The 27,854-nt window shown below is 50.5% G+C and overlaps 6 protein-coding genes across 6 annotated transcripts; 2 read left to right on the plus strand and 4 right to left on the minus strand.

Moving 5' to 3' along the window:
• Nucleotides 1-1,311: 1,311 nt before the first annotated feature.
• CCOS01_04747 (uncharacterized protein) lies at nt 1,312-3,498 on the plus strand (the record flags this gene model as incomplete). The annotated part of the gene is made up of 3 exons (XM_060452928.1): nt 1,312-2,175; nt 2,244-2,836; nt 2,895-3,498. 3 exons carry the CDS (start codon nt 1,312-1,314, stop codon nt 3,496-3,498), a joined length of 2,061 nt encoding a protein of 686 aa, XP_060316886.1.
• Nucleotides 3,499-3,745: 247 nt separating this feature from the next.
• Nucleotides 3,746-5,468, minus strand: CCOS01_04748 (NADH:flavin oxidoreductase/NADH oxidase; the record flags this gene model as incomplete). The annotated part of the gene is made up of 5 exons (XM_060452929.1): nt 3,746-3,795; nt 3,884-4,439; nt 4,513-4,665; nt 4,784-5,212; nt 5,370-5,468. The coding sequence occupies 5 exons, from the start codon at nt 5,466-5,468 to the stop codon at nt 3,746-3,748; spliced, it is 1,287 nt and encodes a 428-aa protein (XP_060316887.1).
• Nucleotides 5,469-9,695: 4,227 nt separating this feature from the next.
• CCOS01_04749 (KR domain-containing protein) lies at nt 9,696-17,366 on the minus strand (the record flags this gene model as incomplete). Its single annotated transcript, XM_060452930.1, has 4 exons — nt 9,696-11,139; nt 11,197-11,897; nt 11,962-17,271; nt 17,331-17,366. 4 exons carry the CDS (start codon nt 17,364-17,366, stop codon nt 9,696-9,698), a joined length of 7,491 nt encoding a protein of 2,496 aa, XP_060316888.1.
• A 1,681-nt stretch (nt 17,367-19,047) lies between these two features.
• CCOS01_04750 (methyltransferase) lies at nt 19,048-20,608 on the minus strand (the record flags this gene model as incomplete). Its single annotated transcript, XM_060452931.1, has 5 exons — nt 19,048-19,249; nt 19,313-19,558; nt 19,620-19,821; nt 19,913-20,410; nt 20,539-20,608. 5 exons carry the CDS (start codon nt 20,606-20,608, stop codon nt 19,048-19,050), a joined length of 1,218 nt encoding a protein of 405 aa, XP_060316889.1.
• A 3,322-nt stretch (nt 20,609-23,930) lies between these two features.
• Nucleotides 23,931-24,821, plus strand: CCOS01_04751 (uncharacterized protein; the record flags this gene model as incomplete). The annotated part of the gene is made up of 1 exon (XM_060452932.1): nt 23,931-24,821. The coding sequence occupies one exon, from the start codon at nt 23,931-23,933 to the stop codon at nt 24,819-24,821; it is 891 nt and encodes a 296-aa protein (XP_060316890.1).
• Nucleotides 24,822-25,290: 469 nt separating this feature from the next.
• Nucleotides 25,291-27,708, minus strand: CCOS01_04752 (phthalate transporter; the record flags this gene model as incomplete). Its single annotated transcript, XM_060452933.1, has 12 exons — nt 25,291-25,505; nt 25,570-25,684; nt 25,773-25,786; nt 25,857-26,036; nt 26,097-26,353; nt 26,418-26,698; nt 26,766-26,983; nt 27,044-27,088; nt 27,146-27,229; nt 27,302-27,363; nt 27,435-27,490; nt 27,550-27,708. The coding sequence occupies 12 exons, from the start codon at nt 27,706-27,708 to the stop codon at nt 25,291-25,293; spliced, it is 1,686 nt and encodes a 561-aa protein (XP_060316891.1).
• Nucleotides 27,709-27,854: the final 146 nt, after the last annotated feature.

Here is a 27,854-nt window from a genome sequence, read left to right on the forward strand (position 1 = left end):
TGTGTCACCTCATCTACTAGGGAAAGGGGACTTCTGCTCCTCAACGGCTGCAACCCTACAGCTGCAGATCTCTCCTCACTCTTCTTTTCCTTCTCCGCGTCGCCTAACCCAACCACTCGAGCCAAAGGTCCCTGGACTTTGAACTTCTGAACTGCTGTCTCGAGCGGGTTGGGCCGGCCCTGTCGTCCCATCTAGAGTTCATTATTGCATTGCCGTTCCGTCACCTGGAAGCTCCACCGACCATCCGGAGGATTATGTCAGTGGACTGTCTAATCGTTCAAAGCAACGATCTAGATTCCTGTTCCGTGGCGGCCGCCGCATGGCCGCAGTCGGTCACGCTCTGGTCTTCTTCCTCCGTGATACTCGGGACCGGGCCCAGAGAGCAACAGATAGGCCCAATTCGGAACCTCACGATCAAACTGATTTATCTTCGTGTCATGATGACGAATCACTGCATATTCTCCAACTCGCTGCTCAAAGGCCACTAAGGAAGCACGTTGATTCATACAACAAGAGTCAACAGCGCAATACGAAGGAACAGAAAGAAGGAAGAGAGACACACAAGCCCAAAATTGCAAGGGTACTGCAGTGAGCATCCGCCGCGGCGCCGCCCAACCGCTCTAGCCCTTCCTGCGAGTACAGACCTACGGGAGTACCCCACTGCCATCCTCGACCCTCGTTCAGATCCCAAAACCCCTCGTAGCGGGATTGGGCCGCCCAGATCCGCCTGTTCGGCCGCAGTCGCCTTCTTTGGAACTTCAGCTGCAGTAGTAAAGGCAGTGGCCCTGACGTGGTCTTCTCCTCTTGGATCTTCCATCTTCTCCCACACTGAAGTGGAGCTTTTTGGTTCTATCCTCACCATCGCCAGAGGTTTAACACCGATCATCACACGTGGCAACCGACCCTCGTCTTGATCAGCGTTCGGAGCCGGGACAGTAACACGGACGAATCCATCGCCACTCTTCCCGCTTGGAAGGGCCCTGCCCGTTCTTGTTCTCGAGTCCGGCCCACGCTCGGATATGTTGGCAATTTTGAAGCAATTATCAAGCACTCTTGTTGGTGCCTTGGAACCCCTGACTGCTTTATCGTTCAGCTGAGGCCTACCGTCGCTCGGGAAATCCGGACCGGCGCCAGACGAGCCTTCTAGGGCTTCGGCGCCGCATCCCTTCCCGAAAGAGACTGCTTGTCCGCCCAATTTTCCCCACCGACGCCCAAGAGAGCCTCATCGTCAAACTTTTGTCAGCACGCTGGTGGTTTATCCGAGCAGATAGTCTGCCTGTTCAAGTTTTAGGGATTTTTTCAACTACAACCATGTCGTCCAATTTGTTGAACTTCAACAAACCATGCAACGGATGTCGACGTCGAAAGGTCCGCTGCGATAAGGCCAAGCCATGCCTCAACTGTGTTCGTCATGGCATTTCCTGTGTCTACGACCCCCAGAGGGAGCCCGGCATCCCCAGCCCCGAAAGCCAACAGCAGTTGCAGGAGAGGGTCGACCGGCTGGAAAGGGTGATCGAGGAGATGAAGGGCATGTCTGTGCGAGGAGAATCACTCAAGGCGACTAGCAGCTCGTTTCCATCTGCGAGTCCAGCAACAAGTCACTTTGGCGAGTTTTACAACGAACGAGATGAGTCCCTGGCTGGAGATCCTGGGATGCAGGTTTACGACGAGAACGTCTCCTATTATCTTGGTCCCGACTACTGGCTCAACCTCCAAGACGTTGTCTACGAACCAAGATGCCTATTCCGTATCGACTCGGACAAGACGGGCAAAAACCCCGCGAGTCCGTCTTCCTGGCCTATTGGTCGAACACCCGTTCTGGCCGATCTTTCTCATTTACACCTTGAACCCGAAAAGGAAGATATCCTGACCGACCTTTTCCTTGCGCATGTTGAGCCCTACGTTCGGATAGTCCACGAGTCCTACTGGCGGCAGCAAATCACAGATTTCCGAGTGGGCGTCCACAAAATCCCGATAGACGTGGAGGCAGGCATGTTTGCAACCCAAGCCATGACCGTTGCGGCATTGCCGGCAAACCTTATCCAAGAGAGGTTAGGCAAACCAAAGAAGGATCTCCTTCGACACCTGCAGGAAGCTACCCAACTAGCCCTTGAGAGAGCAGATATTTTGCGGAGTAGGAAGCTTTTGGCTTTCTTTGCTCTGCTCTATCATATTGTTCGTTCGGCCACTTTCTCTTACCATCCACTCACAACTCTGAAGATAGTCTTTACTAATTTTCCTAGCAAGCAAAATTCATCACGGGTGATGGAGAGGTTGCAGTTTCTCTCCTCGGATTGGCTGGTCGATTCGGAACAAGACTCGGACTGCACCGAGATCCGAGTCACTATAGCTATTCGCCATGGATAGCAAACATGAGACGCCGAGTCTGGACTCACTTCGAAATCATGGACAACCCGGTGTACAATTTGGAGGGTGCAGACTCTGGCCTGCCATCAATATCCGACGTCCAACCCGCAAAGAATGCAAACGACAGCCAGTGGATGCCGAATCGATTTGCAAAACCAGGCTCTACCCCTCCAGATCAGGATGGAATCACAGACATGTCTTTTGTCTTGATACGACAGCATCTCTTCAGGACGATGCAATCAATAACGCGAAGGAGGAACGACACGAGCCCGGAAGAGCTGAACAGGATAATTGACCAGACTGAGAGCTTTATCAAGGCCAAGTTTATATCCCACGTTGACGGTAGCTCTGCAAGTCATGCAATAATTGTCTCATACTTCAGAACAAGTATGAGAAGCATGCGACTTCTAGTTGAGACCGTTGTGGCTCGACATACGGGTGCTGGTCAAGATGCTGAATTCCGATCGGGGTAAGTTGGAACGTAAAGCCAAGAGGCTTTGACACTTACTAACATTGACAATCTCTAGATTCTATCAAGAGTGTGTAGAAATTCTGGAGGAAGCAGAGCGTGGTGAAGCAGTGGCTCTCCAAAGCCATTGTGGCTGGATCTACAGATGGCCGACGACACCGTTTACGATTTCAAACATTCTCATCGGCCTCGCTCAACAACCAAAACACCCGGTTACGGACCGAGCATGGCGGCAAATGAACATCGTATTCCGGAGACACAATAACGAGGACATTAGCATGCGCAAGTTTGCTGCTTGGAGGGTTATCGAGGCTCTATGCGACCAGGCTATGCTGTACCACAAGCAGAGATCACACGAAGGGGCGTGGTATGCCCAGAGGCTAGACCAAGTCCAGGCTTTGAATACCGCGCAGGGAAAGGCCTCCCTCTCACTGGAGAATGCGACAGTCGACGACATCCTAGGCGACGTGCAAATGTTTGGCCAAGATGCTTCAGTCTTGGGTGGTCACGGTTATTTTGCAGCTCAGCAGGCACTTGAGCCGTTGGGCTACCCTCCTTGGAATCAGCCACCAACGGGACAATCTCACGGCCAAAGTCAACCGCATCCGCACTCGCATCCTCATCCGCATCAACCGCCGTCTGATGATGGCGAAGACATCTGAATTCTGGGTGACGCAATCCGTGGGAACAATGAAACTTCTAGAACGGCGTAAAACAAGGATGGGACAAAATTCAATGATCATTGAATGATTCAACTCATGCGACTCTATAGAGGAAAAAGACTACTACCTAACACCTTGAAGCCGTTCGATCCCATTCTAGAAGACCAAGACCGTTCGATCCTCGGAAACGGCACGGAAATGTGGATGAGGCCAAGCCATGATTCCAAGGATTCCAAGAATTCATAACTCAATGCTTGCTTGGTCTGTGGGTCCTTGTGCGTCCGAAAGGCCAACCGTCTGGGAACATGAGTTTAGCCAAAGTCTAATTTATGGAGAAGAAAACGCTCTTTGGGATTGGAGAAAATGGAGAGACTCTTCAACTCACATTGACTAGGAGCATGGACGTCAATGTCCAACTCGTCAGCCCAAGTCCATACCAGGTTAGGGTCTTTGAGGAACGCCCGGCCCACGAGGACGGCGTCTGCCTGGCCATCCGCCAAGACCTCCGTGGCGTCCTTCCCCGTCGCGATGCCGCCGACGGACCCTACCAGGGTACCGGTGCCCTCAACGGCTTTCCGGATAGCTTCCGCTATGTACGCCTGGTACTTGGGTCCGGGCACGACCTTCATCCTCGCATCTTGCCCGCCGGCGGAAACATCGAGAAAATCTGCCCCCTTGTCCGCGAGGATCTTGGCGAGCTTCTGGGCTTGAGGGATGTCCCACTGGGGAATCGACGGGTCAAATTCTAGATAGTCGGTGCCGGCGAGACGCACCAGAACCGGATAGTCGTCGGGCACGTTGGCGCGTGTCAGTTCCGTCAGCTCGACGAGCAGGCGGGAACGGTTCTCGAAGTTGCCGCCATACTGGTCGGTCCTCGTGTTGGACGTAGGCGACAGAAAGTTGTTGATCAGGTACCCATGGGCGGCATGGATCTCGATGGTCTGTAGAATAATTCAACAGCTGGAAACAAAAAAGGGACAGTGATTAACTGGGGCCCCCGGCAGTGAAACTTACGTCGTATCCAACTTTGACAGCACGCTTAACGGCATCAACCCATTTCGCTTTCAGAGTCTCAATGTCTTTCAGGGTCATTTCTTTGGGAACGTAGGTGTCATCACTGTACGCTACGGCAGAGGGTCCATAGACGTCCTTGGGCCATCCCCGACCCTGTAATGAATGTGTGTTAGCTGTGTGCTCGTCACTGTCACACGCGCAAGTGTGTTTGATGCGGGAGCCGAAGCTCTCCAAAGTACGGATACTGGGGTTCAGGGTGCCAAGTAGATACCTTTTCGCCTGCCACCGCCTTACGGTCAATCCAAGGTGCAACGGTGCTCGCTTTCCGGCCGGCATGGCCAATCTGGGCACCAATGTGCCCTCCCTGGCTGTGGACAAAGTCAATAACCTCCTTAGCGGCGACTAGCTGCGAGTCATCCCAGATTCCCAGGTCCTCGGGCGAGATGCGGCCCTCGGGCACCACGGCCTGGACCTCCGTCAAAACCAGCCCAGCGCCGCGGACCGCATAGCTCTGGAGATGCGTCTTGTGCCAGGCCGTCATGTGCCCATTGTCGGCAGAGTACTGGCACATGGGCGACACGATGATGCGGTTGTGGAGCGTCATGCCGCGGATCTTGAGCGGCGAGAATAGGGTGCCGCCTGGCTGAGGGTCCCTAGCAGTCCCGGCGGCTGGGTCCTGGATGGGGGTGAAGTACGGAACCTTTCATCCGGGCTAATCAGTACGCGTACGGCACTTTGTGAGCTCGAGACAGTGGTCTCGCGGAGGATTTCCCGCGGTGCAGTCACCGTCTCAGTGCTGGCAGCGAGGTATTCTACAGGATGAACGCCTCTCGCTGCGCTGGGGGTAGGGGTCTTACATTTTTGGCTCCCTCGTTGATCAAGCCGGGGTCTGAGACTTGCAATGCGCCGGGAACTGGTGCCTGGTCTGCGGCCAGCGGAGCTTCGACCTTGGTCATTTTGTTGAGTGGAGATGATGTTATATCTGGCTTTGCGATGGGAGTAGGGATTTACGAATATTGTTCTCTCTGTCCGTGCTTATTGTGAACGACAAACAAACCTTGACGGAGATCAAGAAACGTTGAACTTTATATGGAAAATGAAGACTCTATAATAGCTTTGTGACTTCACTGTCGTACATTTCAAAACATCAAGAACAACAAATGTCGGCGAGAGAGGATGAACTGTTGAGCCGCTCGGTGCTGAGGAATTACCGTCATATGCGCCAAAGACAGAAGTCGGTGGTTCGCTGAGAAATCGGCTTAATTCATTGCGTCTGGCGCTGCTTGCGACGCCGATGTGTACTCCGATTCTTGGCCAAGACCATACCGGTTTCGACCGGTGGCTTTGTACTATGCTGATGGCTGCATACGGCGCACGAATTGTGCAAGCAGTATTACAAAGGTAAGAGCGCACTTGTTAGTCAGGGTGCATTACTAACTTACTTACCAAACTTACCAAGTGGGAAAATTAACCTACCTCTGTGGGACAGAAAGACAGGATGACAAAATACCAATGATGACTCAATCCCCAAGCACCAAAGCCTGATACTCTCGCGCCTTCGCTACCTATTTCGCATCAGACGGCGAACCTGGTGCGGGTCGTCTGAGATAATTTTGCCGCTCTGGCACCAGCCGGTTACTGGAAATTTGTCTCAAAACTGTGAGATGCCGTAGTGCCCGTAACTGAGTGGCTGGTTCGTCAGGCCATCGCTGACCAAGGTCTGCATGCCAGAAGGATCCGAACCCCTGCCGACACGCGGTCTAATGTTGCTCACGGTGGTCTCGCCGACTCGCCGACACGGCGGATACCACCCTAGGACACGGCCACAAAGTCCCAAGCGGCGTCAATTCAGTCGCCGATCGTGTGGTTAGCGGCTCAATGTCGGTTATTCCATGGTGAGTCCTCCATCGCCTTATTACCCTCATGACGGCGACAGGTCCGTTCACGTTGATAGGCACTTTATGCCCCTTTCTAGTTGTGGCTGCAGCTGAGCGTCAAGGTTCGGTCAATTTGGGCTGGAATTTCGAGCGCCTTGCATGATTGCTGTCCAAGACATCCCTACTGTAATCACTCATACCAGATAGTCGGTATTTGTACGGAGTACTACAGTGTACGGATTGTAGAGCACTGACGCCACCAGAGTATTGTCTCTATCCCATCTCAAGTCAGCATCGAATGGACGTCAGGGACCTCTCAACTCAGTGACAAACGTAAGAGACAAGCACGAATTTTGAGATGATTGTGCGCCGAGAGTAGTCCACAACATGTTTTGTAGATTTGCGGTCTCTCGGGAACATATTTTCAATGACGAAGAGTACCAACACATGTCGTTGAGCGATGCTGCAATTGATTATTAAACTTACTCTGAGCCGTTTTGTGGATGTTGTGTTTCCCGTCAAGTCCCCAGTCAGAACAGCGATACACAGGGCTATTGCACGTTTACAAAGTGTGAATATTGAGCACCTGCAGGGAGATAACAGTGGAGGAACGGTAATATGTGTGACTTCCGTTCAACGTCATGCCTCTGAACAGCCCAACATCACTGTAGTAGGTACGCTTTTAGACTGATTTCCGGTATTGAATCGTTCTTCATCTATACTTTACATCCCGGCCACACTCCGTGAACTTCGAATGCTATTGTAGTTACGAGAAGCAACATGCTCCGAAAGATACAAACTCAAAGTGCCAGCCTGCCTACAGCATAGCCGGGTCGAACCTTTCATACTTATTGACACTCGCACTCTAGACTGGAAAACACAAGCGCTCGTCCCATCTCCATGATCCATCTCAATGCGTCTAGACCAAACCAGATGTTATTGACTCATTCACAAATCATAGACCTTCGTCTGCAGTTTCGAATCGGATCATTGTCAAGGTTTGCTGCCAGGAATCTCTTCCTTGAGGATATGTGCATTTTTCTAAGGATCCACGACGACAGTTGACTATTTGGAGGTGCAGCCGTAGACGTAGCACCCTCGCTCACCGATTGCAACATCCCCACATAGATGCTGCACCTCTTGTTATCCAAATTTCTCAAGAAACCAATCCGTATTTTCGTTAAAAGTCAACGTGGTGAGATTGTGGCGAAAACGCGGCACTTCGACAACCGTTCACCGCCTCGGACGCTTTGCGTAGACGCCAGAACCTTCAAATTGTATGATGCCTTTATCGGCGACTCTCTCGTGCAAGTGTCAGAAACTGGTTGTCGATAGTCAAACGATATCCTTGCCTCTCTATTGTGAGGGATATGCAAGCCCATCGGCGGCCGCTCGGACAATGTCCGCCCCAGAAGGAATTCAAAAAGACAACGGGCTAGGAGCCGATCAACTCTAATGCAACACTCTCCGAGTTCGACTTGGCAGCGGCGATTTGAGACGAATGTCATCTACACCGATACTGCCGGTGAAGCTGGACGTGCGTATCCGTACCCTACATGTTGGGATAAAATGCTTGGGCGTGAATTGCCGACCTCGGCACCCGACTGGGGCGTCGGCAGGGGTGCCATCCTCGGTAGAGTGTCCGGCATCAGACAAGGTTGAAAAGGGGTTCAAGTCCGAGATTGTGATTATTACGGTATGGAACTTTCGGACGCGAGTGCCAGAGCGACCTTCATTTTGAGAGTGGTTAGCAGCATGTTGAGCATGTTAAAGGGTACGATACCCGTGGACAGATATGGTTAACACCAGGGGCTAGAGGTCTATATGGAGAAACGGATGTGAGAGTGCAAAGCGAATATCAAGGTGGACTCGTGGTAAGTGGGTAATAGAAAACATGTCGCTTTTGGAAACCTGGATCGGAGTCTTACCGGCCAATCCGTAATCAAATCCCGACTTTCTTGTCAAGGTACAGTTAGGCTACTACCTAAGATAGGCAATCAAGTGTCTCACAAGTGAAATTCAGAAACCCGGCGATTGCAATATTGATCGTCGTGACTTCCGCTTTCGTCAAATTGACTCTTCTCCATTAAAAATTCTACTTGATAATTTGGCCGAATCCGATGAATGCATTGTAGCGATTTGCGTCTGTGAGGTGCGGCCTTGTAATAGTGTAATGGACCTCAAATGACAGATCGATGTTTGCGTCTCTTCTTGCTTGCTACTTAGCCAGGCTTAATTCGACAGCTAACCCTGCTAGAGTGACATTTCCACCGCCTCACTATCAGAAAAATGAGAAGTATGTAGGGAGTTTGGGTATTTCTTGCTTCAGATTTACTTGATCGCTGGAGACCGAATTGCGGGCTGATTGTATGTATGTCACCAAATTAGATGGCGGAGGCAAGGGTCTCTACTCATTGCCCTTTTTGAGTTTGGTTGCCAATCATAGGATGGGACCAATGTCCGGAAAGAGTCCAGACACCTGTTTGTGTGTGACATGACATGATAAGAGGATTGGCTATTCGAATATGGTGAGCATGCCAAGAAAACTTACTACATGGGTGACGAGTATGTAGGTATTGGAAGGAGAGACTACGGATCGGCTCCGTGATAAATTGGAGCGGAGTCTGAGGAAGCTTGAACCGTTCGATTGATCCCAGTTCGGATAATCCACATTATCATTGCAACCAGTGGTTGAACTTCGTATGCACTCGTTTCCGACAGTCTTTGGTTGCTTTCTCGGGGTTGAACGGGTGTGGGTCTCGGTTCGGGAGAAACACGGCGGCGCGGTAAAAACACGGCGGAAATTCAGCGGGGGTTTAGGGGAGATTCCAATGCAGTTTGGTGCTTCTTTGCGGTACTAGAACTGAGGTCAAAAAGAACATCTCAGGAACTGCAAACCCGTTCATACTAAACGTGCAGCCGCATTGCCGGAGCAAGGTCCCGGGAAAGTCATTCTTTACATACATGAAGCGCGAAATTTCACGCCAGAAAATGGCTTCAGTTTTCCACACACAAGAATGATAGTCGAGGCAGAGACTTTAAAGCAACTTAAAGCCTTTCGAGTTTGCACGTCGTACCCACGGATATCCTCGCTGTACTGCTTATGCTGCTCCCGAAGTTGGATGGCAGCGCAAAGCAGAGAGATGTCTGGAAAGGCAACAATTATCGCCACTGTCATCGCCTGTCTCGTTAGATTGATCGCACAGATGACAAGGAAAACTCAGAGCATTCTAATCAAGGGGCAGTGCATACCAGACTGTAAACCTAAGTATAGGTTGTAGTCCCAACGCCTAAGGGCTGATACTATCAAGGCATCTTCAGCTTCAAGTATCCCTCAGTGTCATGTTTCTCGCCGGGCTCCTGGCGCTCATCTCCTGCTTCCCCCACAAGCTCTTTCAAACCCCTCACTGCTCTTTCTCCGAGAGCTAATAAGCTGCCCATGCCGAGCATTTCCAAAACACTGACTTCAAATCCAAATACCCCTTTCCACCACCCGCGCATTTCTACCGCCACCAAGCTATCGAGTCCAGCATCTTGAAGCGACATGCTCACGTCAATCTCTTCTTCGTTATCAACCGGCTTCAACAATAAGTGGAACAACTGTACCGCAATCTGTCTTGCAATAAACTTCGAGGCTTCCGACGAAGCCAAGATGGATATGTCAGCAGTTGCGGATTTCAAGAATGCAGAGAGAGCACCTTGATCCGAAGAACTGCTGGCTGCAGCTTTCTGACTGTTTTCCAAGTTGAAGTAGTATCCCATTCGTCGATCTTCTTTCCATGGGACTCTGTTCCCCGGGTCACTCAAAGATGTGAGACTGCGATGGCCGATCACGACCTGAGCGTTGTTGACAAAGAAAGACGCTCTTGGGCAATGAGCACTGGGTTCGGGGGCCCTGAGTATCAACGCCAGGGCGTCCAGCAGTTGAGGTATTTTGATGCCGTAAATACCTTGTCCCATCAGTCTCTCTATTAATATAGGGTTGTCAGCCAGATATCCCGAGTCCATCATAGCGCCAACGTCAACGACACCGGCCTTCAGGCCCAAACTCTGCCGGTACTGAACGAAAGCGTCAAGAAACGTGTTGGCTCCAGCATAGTTGGCCTGTCCTCTCTGCCCATAAGTACCGGAGATGGAGCTGAAGAGCAAAAAGAAATTCAATTCCAGGCCTGCGTTGATACAGGCGTGATGGAGGTTCCACGTCCCCTTGACCTTTGGGTCTGCTGCTGCTGTCCACTCGTCATGGCTCATATTGGCAAAGCTTTGGTCTCGCAGGACCATCGACATGTTGATCACGCCGCGGACTGGGCGCGATGCCGCTTTGATGGCTTGTTCGACATCCGCTAGCGAGCTGATGTTTCCTCGAACGGTGATGGCTGAGCATCCCTGGGCTTCGAGCTCGGCGACAAACCTTTGGTCCTCTGCTGTCTCTCCGCCTTGCCGGGACAAAAACACCAGATGCCTTGCACCATGCTCGATCATCCAGTTGGAGACTGAACGTCCAAGACCGCCCAATCCGCCAACAAGGAGGTAGCTGGAGTCGCGATCAAATGAGGGCTGGCCGCTTGAAGCAGGCCCGACTGCTTGAGTCTTCTTCATTGACTCCATCGTGACCACAATTTTGCCGATGTGCTGGCCCTTTTGCATGTACCTGAAGCACTCTTCCACCATGTCGGCGCCGAAAACCTTTGTTGGCGTGATCGGGCCAATGTGCCCCTGCTCATAGTACTCGACGATTCGTCTCAATAATCTATGTAGTGATCTGTCAGTAAAGTCAATGCATCCCACGAACTACAGGCATTCATACCTGTTTCCTTCTTTGGGCTTGATTTCGATCAGATGTCCAAGATCAACCCCGTGATAACTTCGGTTAAGCTCGAAAACATTTAGTGCGAGCTTACCATTCCCGATGAGGTCACGTTTCCCAATCTCGATCATCTTACCGAATTCCGCAACGCAGTTCCATGAGGCATGTAACAGCTCTCCGCTGAGAGAGTTGAGCACAACATCCACACCCCGACCGCCAGTCAAGTCCTTGATACCCACAAGGAAAGAATCGTTCCGAGAATTGAGGATTCGGTCTCTGGGAATTCCATATGTCGACTCAAGGTATTGCACCTTTTCATCACTCCCCACGGTGCAGTAGATTTCTGCACCCACCATCTTGCAGATCTGGATTGCCGCAAGGCCGACACCTCCACAAGCAGAGTGAATCAAGATAGAATCTCCCTCAGTGAGACGACCAATGTCAAGTAGGCCATGAATCACAGTCGAAAATACGCATGGCATGGTAGCAGCATCTTGGAATGCCAACGAGTCTGGAATCTTGACGCATAACTTCGCCGAGATTGTGATGCCAGTGGAGAAGCAGCCGCCGCCAAAGACAAAGACTTTGTCGCCGGAGACAAGAGTTGTAACGTCGGGTCCAGTCTCGCGGACTATTCCAGCGGCTTCTAGACCGAGACTGCTCATGGTTGAGTCGACGATGCCCATGGCTATGAGAACGTCCTACAAACTGTCAGTAATCCATCACATGTAGTGTTACTTTGAAGCGTAAGAATATCATGCTTACCTTGAAGTTCATGCCGACGGATTTGGCTTCAATAAGCACATCATCACCCCCCAATGGCTGTTTTGCCTTTGGTAACCAGTCAAGCGTGTTTAGACGACCATATCTACCGATGCGTAGATCATGAATCAAATCGACAGGATCTGAACGACACGCTTGCAGTTCATCCTTGATATTGATGGGATATAATCTGGGAATGTGTACGGTCCCGTCCAATATGCTGTACTCGTACTCCGACGAGCTTCGTGTACCATAGCGAGCTCTCTGGAACTTGTCTATAACCTGCGAAATAGCGCTGAGCGAAGACGGGTTGATCTTCTCGACTTCACAAGTTGCAAAGTCTAAGCTCAGTTCATTCCTGATAGATCGTGCAGCGCCGATAGTCTGCCCCCATCTTGGGTCGAAGCACTTGAGTTGAGAAGAGCCGGTAAGCCAAAGGATTCTAGCCTGTTGATTCGAAGCCTGTGTGACTAGTCCACGGAACTCATTGAATGCCTCCGGGCTGATACCATCAAAGAATGGCGTCTCAAGATCAAGCACCGAAATGAAGTCGCGTGGTTCAGATGGAAGACCCTTCGAGATGTCGTGTAGAGTTACACTCGGCGAGCCTTTTCCCGTCAGAACGTCTCGCAGGGTTTTTCCGAAGCCCAAAGAAGTTAAGTCATGCAATATCGTGACACCTCTGGGAGTAGTGGCGGCTGGCATAGGCCTGGCTATCATGAAAGCAAGCAAGTTGTTCGGACGGTCGGAGTCATAGGCAACGTCCTCGAGGCCATCGAACCCAGCATTCCTGAGTTCTACTTCCCAACGCTTCGGCGAAACATGTGGCTGGTCTGGTCTCTGGTCCTCAGCTCCAAGCCACCAGCCTGGAAGAACACCCATGACGAAATTGAGCGGTAAGGCATCGTATGACAACTCTTCCATGTATAGCCTCCCTTGGGGCTGCAGAAGTTTGCGGACGTTGACTAGAGTCTCCCTCAGACTTGGAGTAGCATGAAGAACGTTGGCCGCAACCACCAAGTCGTAAGTCCCAGGCTCAATACCTTGCTCGGTTGGGTCTTTGGATATGTCAAGCACCTTGAAAGACATGTTCGAAGAGGAGCTAAATCTTTCTTTCGCAGCCGAGAAGAACCCGGCAGAAATGTCGGTATATGTGTATTCGGAATACAGCGATGCGCCTGTCGGTCCTCTCAGCCAGTCAAGAACTTTGCTTGTAGTTCCACCAGTCCCAGCGCCAACTTCTAAGATTCTGAGATTCGGCTTTGAGTGGCCAAGTGCTCGGAAGAATGGCTCCCTGTTTGTGATGTTCAAGGAGTCGTAGACAGAGGTCAAGATCTTGTTCGGCAACAAAACCTCGAGAGGCTCAGTTTCGCCTCTGAAAATCGGACCAATGTGTTCCAGAACGACACGCATCGCAACATCGAGAGGACCAAAAACACCCAAATCAATGCCATTACTGTTTAGATCTCGAACATCTGGTAGTACTGGTTGTTGTTGCATCCAAGCGTGGAATCTTGATAGATGCGGCTGCACACTCACCACACCCTCTAATCGTCTCAAAGCCTCCTTGATATAAGACAGCGTGAGATCTCGGGTAAGGCTGAAGGTTTTCTGTTGAGAACGAGGCTCGATCAGGTCCGAGATCTTGAGGAAATTGATATCCGCCTGCCAGAAAATCCTTGCTCCTGCATGAGGATCGATATCTTCTTCCGCTACGTCGTTTTCAAGCGGACTTAGTTTTACTCCCTTGAGTGAGAGGGCCATTCCTTCTTCAGAATCAAGGCCAAATCCCCTTCCCAAAAGCAATCCTCGTGGGGTCTGAGTTGCCTCGACCTCCATCCGTACCTCAGAATCACAGTCGTAAAGATCAAGGGCTTCGATGAATGTCGGGACGTTCATGATGTTGAGTTTATGGCCAATGCCCCTCATTGCAGCAACGCTGAATAATTGGAGAAAGAAGTCTACTTTCGTTGGGTGAATTGCGTAGTGGGAATCGTTTTGAATGGTATGTGTTGCTGTACCAGCAGACACATTCTCTGTCGGAGAGCAAGTGACGTCCGACAAGCCTTGAAAGTAAGGGCCGTAGTTGGCGCCGACATTGCGAAGAGCTTGGTACCATCTGCCAGAGTTGACATCGCGCGGAAGGTCCCGAAGAGGTCTCTTCAAGGCTTGAGCCTTGTCTTCAAGAGCTTTGACTTGCCCGCTGCAATGCTTCATCCAAGTGGAGCCATTGAAGGAGGTGACTGTGAACTCCCACCAAGGACTATCGAGGCTGTCTGTAAGCTTCTCTTTCCGGAGGCTCGTAATGACTTCTGTTGCTTTATTCGCACTCAAGACCATTGCCATGTCAATGACAATGTTGCGCATGGAGTAGCCGGCGAAGCTTTCCGTGCTGAGTTGCCTTGCAGCTTCCCCAGCCATACCAATGTAGCCTGCGCATGGAAAGATGACGTCGCCCTTGATGTTGTGGTCGGAAATCCATGGTACATGGTCCAAGGACAACATGTTGCGAAACACCGGCTCATTGAGACTGCTTTCCGGGACCCTTATGCCGAGAATCTCGTGTTTTGGAAACCTTCGGTACCGCCACTCATCGGAAATGCGACTTGAAAAGAGCAACGAGTGATCATGATGCCATGGATATGAGGGCATGTCTGCTACCACATTGGCAGTTTGTTCGGGATTGGTGAGAAGGTTGAAGTCAATTTCCATGCCGAGTTGCCAGAGTTGTCCAAGAGCTGCCAAGAAAGACTCTGTCGCGTTCTTTGCCCTCACGAGACAGGATGCGTAGGATAAGTTCATGGAGGATTGCGCAAGAATCTGCCGTAAAGGACCGGCCAAGGCGGAGTGTGGCCCAACTTCGAGAAACACTAGGTGATTGCTACTATGAGTCTTGTGAGCTTCAATCAACTCAGTTACAGCTGCGTTGAAAAGCACCGGAGATTCAAGGTTTGACCTCCAGTAGTGCGCATCAGCCACCCAACCCGTAGGCAGGAGACTGCCCGTCACTGAAGAGAACATTGTAGGAGAAGATGTGGCCGTAGACTTTGAGGCGTCAATATGAGGAGATGTCAAAGTGAGGTATCGATCTCCCACTTCCTGCATATGGTGAGAATGGTATGCGGTATCGACCTTGAGTAGACGAGCGAGGGCCTCGGGCTTTGCCGCCCGAATCTGTGTGAGAACTGCCTCAACGAGATGAGTATCGCCAGAAATTGTGACACTTGAAGGCGAGTTCTCGCAAGCGATCCCGACGCCTGGTCGCAGGAACGGAGTTACATCAATTCGACCCATCCCTACTGCAGCCATGGCACCCGACTTGGTGACTTCTGATGAGACGACTCCGCGGTAGTATGCCGCTGCAATCGCCTCGTTCGATGTCAGCTTTCCGCAAGCATAAGCAGCAGCCATCTCTCCAGAAGAGTGGCCGATGACAGCAAACGGTTTAATGCTCGCTGTGGCTCGGAGGGTATCTACTAGGGCAATCTGTACAGCAGTGCAAAGCGGCTGAGAGATACAGGCTTCGTGCAGACGACTCGACTCTTTTGGCTTGTGAAGCTCATCCATCAAAGTCCATGACGGCCCATCCGGAAGCAGACTCAAGACTTTGTCCATATGCCGAATCGATTGTGCGAATACTCGGTTGCTCAACATCAGCTCTAGCGCCATGCCTGGCCACTGAGCTCCTTGGCCAGTGAATACAAGAGCGAGATCCGCAGGTGTGCTGGGTGACTTCGCAAATGTCGACGTACTGAGCTCGACCCCGTTTCCCATGATTGAAAATGCCCGGTGCGGTAGGTGACTGCGGCGGGTGGCGAGGGTGTACGCTATATCGTTGAGAGAATCCGGATGTTCGGCGATATACTTTTGATTGTTGACAACTTGTCGTCTCAATGAATCGGCCGTGTTGGCAGAGTATGTCATGAACTGTGCCTGGTCCCAAATGCTTGACATTGAGTTTGGAACAGATGGGCGTCCAAAGCGACCAAGAAAGCTCGCCGCAGACTCGATCACGACGTGTGCATTGGCACCTCCGATTCCAAAAGAGTTGACAGATACTCGCTCAATTCTGTCTTCAGGCCAGGGTATTGGTTCAACTGGAACTGTGAGATTCTTCTCCTCGAACGGAATCTTCGGATTAGGATGGTCAAACTTGATATTAGGAGGAATAGTCCTGTGCTCTAAGGCCATGATGGACTTGATGAGCGATGTGATGCCGGAAGCGCCCTCTGAGTGACCAATGTTGGGCTTACAAGAACCGATGTGAACTCCAGAGTCACCAAACACCTTTGCAATGGCTCTCGTTTCGATGGGATCGCCCGCGGGAGTACCGGTGCCATGACACTCCACGAATCCTGTCAGGGCAATATCCGATGCACTAATCGCTGCCATGCTATAGGCACGACGGATCATCGCTTCGTGACTTTCGAAACTCGGGATTGTCAAGCTCGGTGTTTTGCCGTCTGCGTTGGATGATGTTCCCCGAATAACGGCACGAATCGGATTGGCGTCTCGAATGGCATCGCTCAGTCGTTTGACATAGACAACATTGACAGCTTCTCCTCGGGCATAGCCGTCGGCAGCCGCATCAAAAGTCCGGCATGAGCCGTTCGGCGAGAGAACTCCTTGCTCAGACATGCTAACGTATAGCCCAGGTGCCAAGATGAGATTGGATCCTGCAACGATTGCGGCATTGCACTGACCGTGCTGGATAGACATGCAGGCCTCGTGAAGCCCAATGAGGGCGGAGGAACAGCCGGTTCTGATGGTCATACTTGGTCCTTTGAAGTCGTACTCATAGGAAAGCCGATTAGACAGCATGAAGTCTCCGTAGCCGGTAATCTTGTACTGGCCAACAACTTCGCTATCCTTGGTCAAAGTCTCGAGCCAGTCTTCACCAAAGCACCCAACGAAAGTCCCAATCGTCTTGCCGCGATAATTAACTTCACCGGCACTTTCCAGGCACTCTCTAGTCAGCTCGAGTAGTAGCCTTTGCTGAGGATCAGCTCTCTCAACCTCGTTTTTGGGCATTCGGAAAAACGTAGTATCAAGCGCCCCAAGATCGACGGAGTCATCTAGGAAGTATCCATGCTGGGTCTTGATGTGACCAGGTTTTCCGGTATCAGAGTAGTAGCTGGATGCATTGAACCTGGATTTAGGAATCTGGCATCGGGCATCTTTCTTATTCACTAGGAATTGCCAGAACTCTTCAGGAGTTGCGATGCCACCAGGTAGTCTCAACGCCATGCCGCAAATCGCAATGGGCTCCATGGCAGTTGGCGGAGCATCCGCTGACCCCAATTGCCCATTTGGCTGCAAGAAAATCGCGTATTAGAGATGATTTCTCGGATTCATTACGGGGAGAGACCTACAGGCGTTTCTGCAATTGATTCCATGAATGGCGCCATGGTATAATTATCAACGACTGCCCAGAGTTGTGGCTATGTCTTGTTTCGCCACCAAACGTATAAATTGAGTAACGAAAGTTAGATCTGATGAACCTATCTGATGAAGATGAGCACTTTAGGCGGGCAAGGACAAGCTTTAGTAACTTCTCATCCTGACTGTCATACCAGCAAAAGTAAGTAGTGACATACTTTTGCCATTATAGGTAATTGTTGGCTTGGCGTCAGCAATCTTGGTCAAGGGCGATCTTGGCAAGGTTGTTTGATTCCTAAACGTAGATAGTACTGTCTGAAAGAGGTAAAACTGTGGATGAATACGCGTCTGGACTCAAGTCATTCTGATGTGCAGTAGATCGTGGGTCGACTATCGAAAGCCGCATATCCGCCTCGGGTGAAATAATGGCGCTGATACGTCCAAAGTCCACAAACATCCGACGTCAGACTTTCGGAGGTAGGGCTGGGCCGTGAAATATTGGACGAAAGATCCAACGTCAGCAAAGGCTCCTCCCGACCAACCTGCACCAAAGTTCCTATTTTCCGCCCCTTACTGGTACCAAGACTGTTTGCTTATCATGCCGAGCCGTCGTAGATGCAATCTGAGTAATGATAATGTCTTTCATTTCTGTGAAGTGGAGCGGCGGGGCAAGATTCAAGAGAATTAGGTTCTTAGGGTATCTCGTATCGCATTTTGATATCAGTGATGCCAAATCATTGGCATCTTTTACATCTCTGAAGTCGATATGGACTGTGTCGCGATAAACTCTGGAGAACTCAGTGACTAATCAGAGAGAGCCTGGGGTACATGCAAAGTAATGAATTCAATCTATCCGTAAGGGACTTTGGTCGATAAGAACATGCTGGTTATTGTTGAAGGATTCAGATGGCAAACTATCGACAAGCACCTGTTCAATCACAGCTAATGCCTCCGGACCCCGTGTTCCCTTTCCGGCAAACGTTAGTTCCGCACCGCCGCAGAACCCCGGCAGTGTCCGGCTTGAGAGTGCGACTTTTGTTACTTTTGTGGCGGTGCCAGTTCCAACATCTAAGCTGGCTGGATTCTGCGCCGGTAACAATCTTCAGATCCTGAATGTGGGCGTTCTGCTCCGTTTTAGGCATGCCGCATACCTAAATACCGACTGGAGGGGTTAGGGGCATGGAAAGGAACATCTCGGCAAGAGAAACTCGGTCTTCGGACCTAGAACATATGAGGTACAAAGTCAGCTCGATGCTAGTCCCTGAGCCTTAGATCAAATGGGGGCCATGCGCACCTGATCAGGAAGCATGTGGCATGATAAATATCCCTAGCTGGCATTCCCAGCGGCTCGCCTGCAGCCAAAGCCCTCTAAACGAATGAAAATCGCCAAGTAATGACGTGGCTTGATTGCCTCGAATCGGTGCAGCCATATCCTTGATGATGATGTGTTGGCAGCCCCGACTTCCCAGAAACGTAAAGACCAGAGCGCTGAAGCACTCGTCAATATGGAAATGCATCCCAATCATGATGATTAGTCGAGTTTCAGGATTTAAAAGTATTCACCGAAACACTCCCGTCAAGAAGGAGGATACGTGCAATCAAACAGGTTTTCATGAGCCCGACTTTGCGTTCCGTTGCTATCCCTCTCCAACCCAGTCGCCGTGCTAGCCGATGTCTTTTTCTTCGTTCTGCGACCCCCCAGTGCCTTGTTCACAAAGGCTTTTGTCCACTCCAGAAATGCATCATACCGTAGGCATGTACATTAGGGTCTCTCATGGCATTCCGACATTCGGCGAAGAGAACTTCCATCTCGATCTTACTCCATCCCAACATCTGAAAGTGGATTGCACCTACTACTGGGAAGAATTCTTCGCAGGCGGTACGGTAATACATGCCAATTAGTCGCATAATTCTGAGAAAAGGAGATTGTTAGTGCGTCACGAATCATATGTTTGGACTTTCTGACGGCACCTACTTATCCCTGGGCCATGTGCCGTACGGTAACTTCACTGTGTGATGTTGGATGTTGACGAATCCAGCCTGCTCCAAATACTGCCGTCCAAACACAGCGGCATGAGAATTTGTCCCAAACTTCGCGAATGCTTCTACGAGATGGTTCGTGAAGCGGACAAGGGGCCAGTCAGAAGGCATCGTGCCATCGTCACAGTGAACTTGGCCGTCAACATCCTGAAGTTCGACCCAGCCGCCGGGCTTCATGTGCCTACACGGTATGATTAATTCGAAGTACGGGAGAGGTGGAGATTTGAAGCCAAAGAACATACTCGAATGCATTCCGTAGCAGGCCAACGGGTGACTTGAGAACGGGCACCATGTTTCGTAGGTGGACAAAATCAAAATTTGTGCCGTTCAACCAAGTATCCTCAACATCATCTACTAAGAACTTGACATTCGGTGGTACCCAAACGGGCTGGATGGGGCTCAAGTCGAGGCCATGGATCTCCGCGCTTGGGAACAAATCGCCCACTATTTCCTCGGTTAGCTGTTCTAAATCCTTTCCGCGTGTTCTTCCGCGTGTTCTTGTTTCTCAGAGAGAGATTCGGATATTTTTACTCACTCTCAATTGCCCAGATACCAGTTCCCGTGCCGAGATCGATAATTTTCTGTGGGTTATCCCCGATAGGCGCAAAGTAAAGCTTCCCATCCGTGGCTTCCAGCATCATCGCATGCAACATGTCCTCGCGGTTCTGCTCCGTCTCGTCGTTGGGGATCGGGTACCGTCCGTGCCGGAACTTATGGTAACGCCGGCCGTGCTGAAAGCTATGCTCATAGACGCTAGAGTTCAGGGAGGTTGAGTCAGTCCTTTGACTCCTGTCGTCGGCTATTGACGATCCGTCAAAGACGCTGGGAGTAAATTCATCATCATCGTCGGTGCCGCCGGCCTCGAGGGGATGTTCGGCGGAGGGCCCGGCGAAGCTTTGTACAGGAGGGCCGGAAATGCTTGATTGGGCTGGAATTGGATCGGTTGATGTCGTCGTTGTATCGGAGACTGTCGTCGTCGTCGTCTGCTCCGTGCTTGAACCGCCAGCCGTAGGTGCGGCAGATGCTGACGCTGCTGTCTCTTGTTACTACCATCCTTCTGATAAGACGCGATCCGACGCGACAATTGTGATATCATTTGTTGTTTCGAGGTTTTAACTTCTATAGGGCCATCCCCGAAATTGAAAAGTCAATTCAGCTCACCATCATCGTCGCGTCGCGAGCCCTCAGAAGGGCCCCTGCTAGGGCTTCCGGGATTGCTTGATGTGCCCATCGTAACAGCACGGCTAGGACCTTCTTGAGTGTATGCACTCAAGCTACCGCCGTACTCGGGCCTTTTGAGCTTAGTCCGCGTGAAATTCGAAGCCTCGCCAAGTTCTGTGAAACTGTTTGGAATGAGGGTGAGTGAGAGAATGACAATGTTTTGGTTGAGACTTTGCGTCGTAATCTCTAGCGGCCCTGGCTCCGAAGTTCAAGCTACCCTAGCCTGGATGACCCATGAATCGGACCACCCGTCAGTCAACCTAGTGAACGGGAAGTCTGTCCGAGTCAAGAGTGTGGAGGCGGGGTTGCTGAAAAAGTGCGTCCGGGTGCGCTCAGAGGTCTAGGCTTCTCATTCGTGCAAGGGATTAAGGTTTGGAGGATGGAATGCGTTTGTCTTACAGAGTACTGTTCCTCCTATCCTCTGTATGCTGGTTTCAAGGGACCTGACGAGATCGTGAGACATCTGGACTGGCGTAGATAACAGGAGGAGGCCGGCCAAGAAGCAGGCGCGGCAGGTTTAGATAGCTCGCGAGGAAAATTATCCGGAAGGGGTCCATGGCTTATGAGCGACTGTCACGAAGGCCCCAGAAATTTGTCGGCCTGAGACACAACGCATACCGAACGCTCAGAGCATCTCGAAGAAGATTATGAACGCTAGCAAGGGCAAGTGATGTCCTCCATGTTCCTGGCTTTCATTGACACCGATGAGGACATCGATCAAGGCTATACAATAGTGCGGACAAGCACCGTCGGGCTAGGGACACGGGAAAGGTACATTCCTCTTCTGCGGTTTCTCCTGCGATTTCTTCTGGACGGCGACGGACCGCTACAGCGCTTGCGCTACGATCGTAATTGTGGCACCGTCCACCTGCCAGACTGAGATTGAGAGAGGGGAATCAAGTCATTCTTGCCGTCGCCTCTGCCATTGATGACTGCAGCATTACCCTGGAGCCTGTAGGAATTGCTCCCTTGAACACCAGTCACTGTTCGCCTGTGAGACGTGCCTTGTACGGAGTACCTTAGTGCTGGTGGGACAACTGGTGGCGTTTATTGGGTCTCGTTAGGGCAGTTCAAGCCGGTATCATCCATTCCCAGGTGCCCGGTTATCAGGTTGATGACTCGAGTCGAGTACTGTTCTAGCCCTGCTGGGCCACTTCTTCCCACGCGCTGGACGGCCAATCCTCCGTGTCCCAGTTTACTGTCGATTCTTGACCGCTGAGTTACAGGTTCCCAGGTATGAACCTCAGCCTTGAGGAAACACGTCCGTTTTCGACTGAATCTCCATCGCTCGTCCCTGTCAATCGTATTCCATTACTGAGACTCTTGCGTCCCAGTTCCCTGCGGTCATCGAATGGTTGTTCCCCTCTGTACATTCGTGTTTAGTGGACCAAACCGTCTCAGAATACAAGCAACGTCATTATCGGATTGATCGACTGCGTCTCAACTTCCGAATCCCCATGAGAGCCAAGGACCATTCATGTGCTTTATCTCCTCAAATACTCAAAACCATCGACCTGCATTGCATCCAAGGTGCGTATCTACCCACAATCTTTCGCTGCACCTATAGCTGGCAGGGCTGATATGTGATGAGTCGCACGGCGCCCAACTGCATCTCGCTCTACCGGGAAGTGGTAGCGGAGCTGATCGCAAAAAGCAACGGATGTTCAGGCCTCTATGCAGTCTCAACCCACACTGACCCCGATCTCCGGCGGTCGGCAATCAGATTTCCGATCCGTCTGCGCTTATCATGCTGTGTGACTCTCGGCATACGAATCCACCGATGAATTAGTATTCAAGATTGAGAAAAAGGAACTCCATGACAAGTGCATCCTTTTGATCATGACTCTGACGGTCAAAGTCGATAGATAGTAGTCGAAAATGATTTGTAGCTTGCCACGTTACTCAGACCTCGCAGCGTGCAGCGGGGAAGCATCAATTAGCTGCCGGCCGGCCTGCTGCCTCGAAAGGAGCTTTCTCCGACCCTAATGCGTCCGTTGCATTCCCACCTCTGCACTAGGCCCGGATACCATTTTCGAACTCTCGTGTACTTGAATTGACAGAAGTACCCCAGCTCGCAGCCGGTTCAGGTGCCCACCTCGAGAGCACTTTAGTTCGATGTGGGAGCTCGATTGGCACGAACCCTCGATTCAGACCCCTAACCACAAGGATTGCTCCAGGTTCGGTGGCTCTCCAAACTTGAGCATCAGTTCGGTCTTCGAAGCCAATCGAGATATTGAAGATCTATACAATGCTACGAGTCAGGGCTGGTCGCCGACTTAAAGCTTTCTCATTTCACAGTGTTCTGTCGAAAGCGAATTGGTGATTTACTCGATTCCTACCTCATCCCTGATTATGTTCGTTTGAGATTGTCATAAGGTAAGCAGTGGAAAGACCGATTTTGATGACACGTGATGTGCTGCCTCATCCAAGGCCTGTAAGACGGAGGAATAGAGGTCGCCTGAAATCCGGTGATGGCACAGTTGTGTATTGTCGAAATGAAGAAGTTGCCCACAAGTTTCAACAAGGGTGCCCTCCTAAATCTATCGAATTTTTTTTTTCTCCACCCAACAATTGAGCAGTGCAAACCAACTGAAGAATCGCTACTTGCTTCAAAAATCAAGTATCAACACCAATTACAGTCACGTATACAGGACTAAATGTAGAATTTTATTTAGATGAAATTTGCCAACTATCTTTCATATCAACAAGTCAAGTGTATTTACAGGTCCTAGTCCTAAACTTTCACAACCTGATGAATTATGTTGCCGTGCGACGCTAGATTCTTTTGACACCAGTACTTTTGTCAATATGTGTTACCTAGTCTAGATCCGTGCGAATAAACGACGTGAAAACATCCCTTAGCTCTGCGCGGAATCTAGCAGCTGTTTGGTAAGGTGCGTCAAGCATAGTACAAGTTTTACTTTGAACTCACGGGGATACACTATCGATCTTCTCCCGTGTTGCTGTAGAAGTCCCCCCGACAGTCGCCGATCTTATATTTCGGGGCTGGGGAGTCTTCTGGCGTCGTTGATGGAGGCGGGCTGGGCAATGCCGCATTGGTGAAAACGCCATCTCATGATTGGGCACAGCGGTCAGACTCTGGTCAGGAGGTCAATAAGTCCTGACCCTCAATCTCCCGAGCGGAAGTAATCGGGCCTCACCCGACTTCATTGAAGATTTGTCCAAATCGAGCTTATTTTCTCACTCATATAAAATGCGGCGGTTCTTTGAGGTATAATCAAGATGTTCACTTCAGACCCTGCGGTATCTTGTGTTCTTGACCAATTATCACGACAGACTTCGCTATAATACAGTCTTCATTCTTTCACATCATGCCCTATTTCAAGCGCAACGAGAACATCTCCATCTATTACCTCGATGAGGGCCCGCAAGATGCACAAGCTGTGCTTCTCATTCCCGGCATCACCTGCGACCTCCACGATTGGAACTGGCAGGTACCCTTCCTTCTCACGCATGGCTTCCGCGTGATTACTCCGGATCCCAGGGGACAGGGACGTTCATCCGCCCCGGCACCTACTCCGGACATCAATTCATACCCTGGGCCGGACGCTGACTCCGCCGTCATTGACTACTATCCGCAGTCCGCTGCCTTGGACTTTATCGCCCTTCTGCAGCACCTCGATGTCTCCTCTGTCATCGTCATTGCTCATTCTCTCGGCACGGCCGTGGCGTACCACTTCGCAACTGTGAGGCCGGATTTGACGCGGGCAATGGTAATACTTGACCCGCTTCACTCGATCCCAAGTGAAACAGTGGACAAGTATCTCACCGATCCTCTGCAAACTTTGCAGAACCTTGCCATGCTCTTTGGTCCCGCTCTATATCCGCCTACGGTCCCTGCTTGGCACTTGACCTGGATAGGCAGACGTCGTTTGGCCGGAGATATGAACGTCATCTTGGCTCAGTCATACGCATGCCAAGTTGACCCAGAAGCAATTGGGAGGCGAGAGGTCTCCGCGGCTCAACACGATGGCAAGATTAAGTGCCCACGGTTGACTATGGGAAACAGCGAATATTGGGTCACAACGGAAAGAAGCTATTTGTCTCCCAGTAGTGAGTTCGACGAGATACATCTCGTAGAGGGTATCGGTCATTGGTTTCACCAGCTCAAGAGTGAGGAGGTCAATGGGTATATCCAACGCTGGTTTGAAAAGATTGGGCTGATTCCAGTGAAGGGAGACAACGAAATTGTTGAGGCCTAGCATGGGCGGCTTTGATATCCATTGTATTATTAAATGTCCGTCAGAAACAACTCTACTTGACCAAGACAGCGCAACATCCCATCGACTGTTGAATGACGTCGATACATAAGTACGTATCGTTACTGAGAGGTAAAACTAACCCTTTGTTGTTCCTCAATACTCCAAGATATTCCCACCATTCCCTCCCAACGCACCCAACCGAATTACTTCGTTGTTAGAGAAAACTGGAAATGTATGTACCAACGTCATCCAGCCCAGCAGTTATGGGATATCCCCTTCTTTGATTACCTGCTACGCGTGGTCACCAATGGCGTATCTGTAAGCGTGTCGTATGTGATATTTCCCGTTCGTCTAAGTATTCTAGTATATATGCGAGATTCATCAAGAGCGGTTATGCCACTTTGTTTCAAGACATCTTCAACAAAAGGATCGTGAGAAGATCTACAGAACATATGCGAACATGGTATTCTCAATGGCTGAAACGGAAATCCAATCGCTTATTGCCTTCGTCCTTTGTTGTTTCCAAGTATGCAAGTCTCTGTTCTTCCGACATACCTTCCCAGATCCGGTCACGTCTCTTGTTCCGGTACACATAGTAAGCCTTCACCAATGGGTAAAGAACCAAGTTCATGCAAACAATACCGAGAAGAGACCTATTGCCGCGTTTGTACAGTGGCGCATCGTCTATTTGTAGAGTTAGTAAGTATTTCGACTTCGTGCGTGTGCCATATCCAACTGAGAGGCTTACCAGATCGGTAAATGTTGGAAGAAATAATTCCATCCGTCTGTACAAACATGTTGTAACAAGCAGCTGAGACGGTTCTTGACCGAACTGTGTTGGAGTTGCGACTGTTCCATCCGACCTAAATTGTAGTTAGCAATTACACAGCGATTGAAGCCGATAACAAATCAAATCATTGCGTTTTGTCAGCCGGTATTTGTTGAGCTTACTTGAATAGGGTGAGCTGAAATCCAGTTAGTTTCAATAATTTGACACAATAAATTTGAATGCACGTATGAAGTAAAGCAACTTACGATTCGGATACATCAGAAGCAACGTGATGACGGAGTAAAGAACCCATCTGTTGACCCCGGATGTGTCGACTACATTGAGGTAGATCAAAAATGGGAGTGCCCACACCTGACCAGACATCGAGACAAAGGTGAGTTCGCCGATGACTTCGCCCAGGTATGTGATTGCCAGCATCGTGACCACTATCGCACGTGTCAGTCTCCCAGATGCAGTGGTTTTGAAGATATGTAATGTGTCCTTACTGTGACCAACGGTCCACGGAATAGCGAGGAGATTCGCTTGAAAGGTGTCGAAGCCGAGGTTCTTTAACGTCAGGGTGAGGTACTGTGACGGGGGTGTCATGGGAATCTGGAAAGTGAGGCCCAGGATGTACAAGGGCCAGAGATCGTAATCTTTGAGGCTGTCCCAGAGCAACCTTGGCGTGATTGGCTCGCGGTTGTGCATGCTGCTCTTGCTTGGGTCTTCGCGCAGAACTCTGTTGACAAGGATAACTTCCTCTCTGTGTCTTTTGTTAGTTCGTTCTCTGGAAGCACACCGTGCCAGAAAGCACTAGTCAAACTCACCTTTCAGAGAACCAACCCTTCTTCCCGCGAAACCAACTTGCAGTCTGACAAGGGCCAGCTGGCATCAAAAGGAAACCGAAGATACCAATGACCAGTGTCAACAGCCCTTCAATGAGGAATAACCATCTCCATCCAGAATGTCCTTGAACGCCACGCATGTGGAGCAATCCATACGCAAAGATTGCAGAAAGAATATCCGCGATACTCATGGCGGTCCAAAAGAAGCCAAGTCTCAGCGATAGCTCGTGATGCTTGTAGAAGTACGACAAATAGAGGATGATCTAGTCATTGGATGTTAGTTGAGAAGACTTCATGGGAAGTCAGTTGGAACAGGTAGAGACAGCTTACATCGGGGATGAATCCCCCCTGAAGCAGACCCAGCAATGCACGGCAGGCAAGGAATGAGTCTCTTCCGTTGAGCCAGAACTGACAACTGGCTACGATACTCCAAAGGATCATCTGTGCAGGGATCCAGCGATCGGGGCCAACCCATTTGGAAACAAGCTGAGATGGCAACTCTGCGCAAAGAAACGCAAGCTTGAAAACGGTGTTTCCGAGGTTAAAGTCTGTGAGCTTCGTCAGTGATTATCCGTTTGCGACACCAATACTTGTAGTTTACGACGTACCATTGGTGCTCATCTTCAGATCACCCAGCATATTGTCCGTGTTTGCTATGATAGCCACGTGTTAGACCTGCAATTGCGGATGTTGAGATGAATCGAGCGCACCTTGGCTGATATTTGCTCGATCCAGTTCAAGCGCCATGAACATGATACATGCCCATATCATAATACGTATATCGATCTTTCGAACTTTTCTCAGAGTTAATAAAGCACAAGCGCACCGCAAGTAAGGTAGTTGGGAGAAAGGGTAACTTTACTCACCCAAAGCATATTCCTCGGCCCATGTCCATCGAGCAAGAGGGTCAAAGCGATGGTAGTTCTCCCTGTACGATATTGAACGGATTAGAAACGATCCAGTTCTGCGATATGTATTTCGGGCATTCTCAAGACTTACCAGTCTTCTCGTGGATGATATTTTTCGGCTGAATCTGGGTCGTCAAAAACACTCGGCTTTATGGTAGAGTTAGCGGTTTCTCAAAACGTGCATCTAAACCCAGGGTTCTGCATACCTGAGTAGCGACGGCGAAAGGGTCGAAATCTTTGTTCCGCTGGAACCAAAACCGTTTCTCCTCAATGGGAGCCCCGAGAGCCGGGATGCCTTCAAGAGATACGGCAGATTGGTCTGCCTCCCCCTTTTGGAAGGCGTTCTTTGCCAGAACGGTCGCCATGATTACTGACGATGATGTCGTCCTTCCGACTTGGTGTTGAGGCTGAGTGATGAGTGCCGGATATGATGTCTCCTCGGAGCTTCACCTCAATGCTATATAAAGCACTGTAACGAAGAAAAGACGGGTCGGCGGATCTCGTCAGAAAT

Source organism: Colletotrichum costaricense, assembly GCF_030867565.1.
Source record: "Colletotrichum costaricense strain IMI 309622 chromosome Unknown Scaffold_4.1, whole genome shotgun sequence".
Lineage (NCBI taxonomy): Eukaryota > Fungi > Ascomycota > Sordariomycetes > Glomerellales > Glomerellaceae > Colletotrichum > Colletotrichum costaricense.